Here is a 6,002-nt window from a genome sequence, read left to right on the forward strand (position 1 = left end):
CTAGAAACTGTTATACTAAGTGAAGTAACACAGACTCAGAAAAACAAATGACATATGTTCTCCCTCATATGTGGCTCCAAGCACCAAATCCTTTTAAATTCCAGGTCCTTTTAATAAGATGATGCTATACAGCAGTCCCTTCTGCATGAAATAACTACCATCATGACTTCCGCTGAGCCTGATCGCTAAACATCATCACAATTGGGCTTGTTGATGGTTGTGCTCATTCATTAAAGGAGTGCCAGTCAGGGTCACTGGACCCTCACCTGAGTATCCAGCCAACTAGTCCAGCCTTGGAAGACAAAAGAAAAATAAGGAGGAACCCAATAGAGGGATGCTTTTGGAAGCCCTTGTCAAGAAACGCCAATGGACTCTCATATGAGCATTTGAAAATTGCCCTGTTCTGACTTTTTTCTAGTTCCCTGTCTAGAACTTGTAATGCTAATTACTCTTGCCTTTACTTCTCCTTCACATCTCCTATTCACAGTTCACAATTTCTTTTCCCCTAGAAATTAGAGTTATGCAATTTGGGAGTCTTTTAGATAGACCCATTGAAGGGTACTCCAATTGCCTCACCCCGTGTCCCTGTTCAGCATGGAAGAAGCCAGAGTGGTCTACGTCTCGATTCCCTATTGGCAATTTGGGTAACCCCTTCAGAGGATGGTGTGATAAGAATAGGAGGTAGGAATTGGCTAGGTAGTTAGGGTAAAAAGACCCCAAAGAAAAGTAGCCAGTTTCTTGGTTAAAAGTCAAAATGTCAGCTGGGCGTGGTGGCGCATGCCTTTAATCCCAGAACTGGGGAGGCAGAGGCAGGTGGATTTGTGAGTTCAAGGCCAACCTGGTCTACATAGTGAGTTCCAGGACAGCTGGAGGAGCTACAGGGAGACCCTGTCTCAAAAAGACCAAAAAAACTTGGCTAAAAGTCAAAATGTCCTTGGGCTTGTTAGCAACATACTCTGTTCCAAAGGCCAAAAATGTCAAAAGTGTTTGGAAGCTTGTATCTAATCCTTAAAAGATTTCAGGGTTGCGTCTTCAGAGCGGGGAATGTTGGAGGGGAGGGAGTGGGCATGGATTTGATCAAATCACCTTATATACATGTATAAAAGTCTTAATAAAGTTTTTGTAAAAGTTAAAAAAGTACTAACACTGTGTATTTGCCTTTACGCCTTGCTTTGTAAAAATCAATATTGTATTTTAAGATTCGTCCTGCACTTGTCTGTTCTGTACTTTACTGTGTATCGTTCCGTTTTATGACTGTGCCACCATTTAGCTGTGTCCTCCTGGCCACTTCGGTTGTCTCTGAAGATGTCACAAAGAGTGGTTGGATGTGTGCGCCTCTGCAGCAAGCCAGTGTGGTTCCTTTAAAAGCATTAATATTGTATGTATAGGAGTGTTTTACCTGCACTTATGTAAGTGCACTGCATTTCTTTACTGTGTATCGTTCTGTTTTATGACTGTGCCACCATTTAGCTGTGTCCTCCTGGCCACTTCGGTTGTCTCTGAAGATGTCACAAAAAGTGGTTGGATGTGTGCGCCTCTGCAGCAAGCCAGTGTGGTTCCTTTAAAAGCTATTAATATTTATGTGTAGGAGTGTTTTACCTGCACTTATGTAAGTGCACTACATGTATGCAGTGCCCAGAGTCAAGAAGAGGACATTGGATCCTCTGGAACTAGAGTTACGGATGGTTGTTACCAGCATGTGAGTGCTGGGAACGGAACTCAGGTCCTCTGGAAGGAGCAGCCAGTGCTCTTAACTGCTGAGCCATCTCTCCAGCCCCAACCAAGTGGTTCTTTCAAGGACTGTGATGCTGAGGAGCTCAGGGTGGCAGGAGTTGTAATCATATTTCGATACTCAAACCATCATTTTCTAAGTGGCGTTTCTATTATTACATATGTGTAATAGCATCACTTTAATGGATACACTGTACTCTATGGCTGAATCATGGTTTATTGACCAGTCTTACTGTTTTCTAATGTATTTTCTGTAATTTAACTGATACTACCAATCTGATTAGCAGTTTACATGCTTGATTTTATTTGGTAAAGGCATAATGAACTTTGTGATTTATTTTCCCACAACTTTCACTTATTTGCCTGTGATCACTCTACCTTTCTGGGTGTATGGTATACAGATGAAGCATCCCTCATCCCAGACTCTCAAGTCAGCAGTAGAAACTTTCTGAACACCAGCATCACCCCACCACTGGAAAATTCCATGCCTGATCCTGCTAGGACCGGTTCCTGTAAAAAGGCTAGCACACTAAAAACACTGTTTATAAGGGTTGTAGGATGAAAATGCAAATGAACTTTGTTAGAGCCCACACCCAAGATATGTTATGCATATGAAAAGAGTCAACTTGGGAAAACAATCAGAAATCGTAAATGCTCTGGTCTCTCACTCAGCACAGAGGCAGAGAATACCAGACAGATGGCACATGGCAGTTGGAACAGGAAACCCAGCCATGAACACTCGAGAGCACATGTCTATATCATCAGCACAAAGTGCAAAGGGCATTGCATAGTTGAAGGGTGTGGCAGCCATATTTTATAGCTTGGTTTTGGTTTATATGAATCCACTCCATTTCCCTGTTTGTAAAAAGTGAGGGAAACCTTTACAACATAAAATTTAAAACTGCCCCATGTCCTCATGGGTTCTGGTCTCTCACAGATGTATTTTTATTTGGATCGTTACTGTTTTGCCATAAAGATATTGAAGAATTTGTTCAGCAATAATTTTGAGGGAATTATTTCTTTAGAAAGTATGGTGGATGTTTGCCCTACAGGAAAATTCTTGAGTTTGGTTTCATCTTCCTGTGAAGTGTTCAGTTTTTAAGCTGTCCAATTCTGTCTTAAAATGAAATTAAAATGCCCTGTTCTCTAAAGCATTTAACATCTCCTTCCTGCCTTTTTGAAAGTATTGCAGGCATCTTTCTTTTCTTTCTTTCTTTCTTTCTTTCTTTCTTTCTTTCTTTCTTTCTTTCTCTCTTTCTTTCTTTCTCTCTTTCCTCTCTGTCTCTCTCTGTCTCTCTGTCTCTCTGTCTCTCTCTCTGTCTCTCTGTCTCTGTCTGTCTCTGTCTCTCTGTCTCTCTCTCTCTGTCTCTCTCTCTCTCTGTCTCTCTCTCTCTCCCCCTCTGTTTTTTTTAAGATCAGGTCTCCCTGTATCCCTGAAACTCACTACATAGACCAGGCTGGCTTCAGTCTCAGAGAGTCCTGCCTCTTCTTCCCAAGTTCTGGGTTTGAAGGTGTGTGCCACCACGTCCAGCTAGTGGGCATTTCTGGTGCAGGCCCCTTGCCCCTCAATTTCCCACACTGCCTTGTGGTCCAGTGAAACCTTTCTGTGTGCTTTAACACAGGAGCCGAGATTTCTAAGAGACCACCTGTGCCCACAGCACTTGATCTATCAAGATCCAAGTGGGGAAAACGTAAGGAGCTGTGCTGCGACTGCTACCTGGGGTCCGTTCAGGTGAGACATGGTCTCTCAGGCCACCCTCCATCTCTTCCACCGCACACCTTACATTACTGCTTCTAGAGATAGTGGAAGGATCCCAAGGGACCCTTGACTGGACAGCCAACCTGAAGGCTGGAGCTATGGGAAGGGGCCGGTCGGGGCGGGGAGTGACTTGTGAGCCCATGGATTATCCGTGCCCCATTTTGGCTGAAACACAGGCAAAAGGAATTGTTGAATGTAGAGAAAGTTCTGGATGTTTGCTTAGCCGGTGAGTGCTGTGTAATACTGGTGAGTCGTTCTCTTCTCTAGGAACAGAGAATGGAGCCACTTATTACAGAAATCGACGAAGACTCCTTCAAAGGGCGGGAGACCTGAGCACAGTCTTCTCTCTCTCCAAGCCCTCAGTTTGCCTTTGTGATCTCTGAGTGAACCGTAGCAGATGAAATGGTTTACTATCCAAATCTTGCCACGTTGTCCTGGGACTGATAGTCCCTTCCAGAATGTACAAAGTATCCTGGAGGCTTGGAAGGGCTCCCTTGCCTTCTCATTCTCTGCCAAAGAGATTAAGAATGACATTCAGTCCCCCAGTGGACATCCAATAAAAACATTCCCACAATGTGAAAAACAGACCAAAAATTAATATCTCAGGATTCCAGTGATTTAAAAGAACAAAAAACAAAAAACCCGTTTCCACAACCCAGAGATGCAGAGGGAATTACATGTTTGATAATGACCCTCTCAGTGACCCAAACATGCAATGGCCTTCTCAGTGACCGGAACATAGAAGAGAAAGCCCTGAGGAAAAAGACCCTGTGTCACTGGGTTTGAAAACTTGTTCCTGTATGCCTTTCCCATGCCTTCCCTGCCTTCCTGGGAAGAGCGGGTGTGCAGGTTAGACAAGCTCAGGAAAAGAACAACATGGATGTCTCTCAAGCCATTTCTTATAGAGGCAAAGGCAAGTTTGACATATAGAAAATCCAGTTCCTGGGGCTGGAGATATGGCTCAGTGGTTAAGAGCACTTCCTGCTGGTCCAGAGGACCAGAGTTCAGTTCCCATCACCCGGGTCGGGCAGATCACAACCACCTGTAACTGCAGCTCCAGGAGGTCTGACACCCTCTTCTGGCCTCTGTGGACACCCTACACATGCACACACACACACACACACAATTTTTTTTTAAACTTAATAAAGGGGACTGGAGAGATGACTCAGCGGTTAAGAGCACTGACTGCTCTTGCAGAGGATCTGGGTTCAAGTCCCAGAACCCACATGGTGGCTAACAATCATTCGTAACTCCAGTCCCAGGAGATAGGACACCTTCTTCTGACCTCCATGGGCATTGCACAACATGGGTGTACTTAGATACATGCAAGCAATACACTAATACACATGGAATAAAAATGATAAAGGGGCTGGAGAGATGGCTTAGTGGTTAAGAGCACTGACTGCTCTTGCAGAGGATCTGGGTTCGATTCCCAGCACCCATATGGCGGCTACGAACCGTCCTTAACTCCAGTTCCAGGGGAATCCGAAGCCCTCGTCTGACTTCCACTGCATTGCACAACAGGGTGAACTCACTGACATGCAGGCAATACACTCATACACATAAAATAAAAATAATGAAAAATAAAAATGATAAATATTTTGTAAAAGAGGAAAACCAGTGACTGTACCATAGAATATGGCCAAAGTGAATGGGAGGAAAAACGTGTTAGTTCATTGGTTGTTTGCTGATAGCTAAGCCTTCCTGGAAGACGTCGTCATAAAAATAAAAAAATGAGGACTGTGCGTGTGCTTACCTGAGGGTACTTACTTACTTTTTCTTTCCCTCTAGGGAGCAGGAGTGTCTAAATATGAGTGCTAAAAACTGGGTATTAATTCCTACCACTACATCCCAAAGTCTGGAAGACGAGGTTCTGGGAAGACTTCTGAAAATTCTCTTTGTTTTATTTGTTGACTTAATGTCGATCATGTATGTTGTCATCACTTCCTAGGCTCTTGGCTGACTTCCTTTACTCCACATGTACATTTCAAACTGAATCCCAGTCAATAAAGATTTTCATTTTAATGTGATAACTGCTATTAACATGATATCACCAGTTTATTCTAGAAGTCAAGATATTAGAATAATAATATGATGTGTGTTTTTAGTTATTTATGGTTTGCAAATAATGTTCACATAAATTGAAGTTGAATTTCCTTTTCTGGAACATTCACACTCTTGACTCAAAAGACATTGATGTTTTTAACACCATTGTTATTTAGAATAGTCACTAAAACTTGTAGGTGGAATTGATCTTTTAAGGATTTATACCTATGTGAAATTTTCTATGGTGTGTGTGTACGTGTGTTGTGTGCATGTGTATGTACATGTGTGTGTGGAGTAAGCACACTCATGCATGTATGTGTGGAGGCCAGAGGGCTACCTCTGGTGTCTCCTGTAGGTCTCCATCTTTGGAGACAGGGTCTCTCACTAGCTCACTGCTCTGACTGGACTGGCCGCTCACAAGCTGCCCAGGATCCTCTTGTTTCTATCTCCCCAGTGTTGGGATCAA

The 6,002-nt window shown here is 43.3% G+C and overlaps 1 protein-coding gene across 2 annotated transcripts in view; it reads left to right on the forward strand.

Moving 5' to 3' along the window:
- Positions 1–5,490, forward strand: part of Mrln (myoregulin) — a 16,782-nt gene extending 11,292 nt beyond the window's left edge. For both annotated transcript variants that reach the window (XM_017802103.1, XM_017802102.1), the window contains exons 2-3: positions 3,354–3,463; positions 5,282–5,490. In XM_017802103.1, the coding sequence (XP_017657592.1) occupies positions 5,301–5,441 (141 nt within the window). In that variant the 5' untranslated portion in view covers positions 3,354–3,463; positions 5,282–5,300 and the 3' untranslated portion in view covers positions 5,442–5,490. The remainder of the gene's footprint in view (positions 1–3,353; positions 3,464–5,281) is intronic.
- Positions 5,491–6,002: the final 512 nt, after the last annotated feature.

The sequence above is a fragment of the Nannospalax galili genome, unplaced genomic scaffold (genome assembly GCF_000622305.1).
Source record: "Nannospalax galili isolate Female #2095 unplaced genomic scaffold, S.galili_v1.0 scaffold684, whole genome shotgun sequence".
In the NCBI taxonomy this organism is placed as follows: Eukaryota; Metazoa; Chordata; class Mammalia; order Rodentia; family Spalacidae; genus Nannospalax; species Nannospalax galili.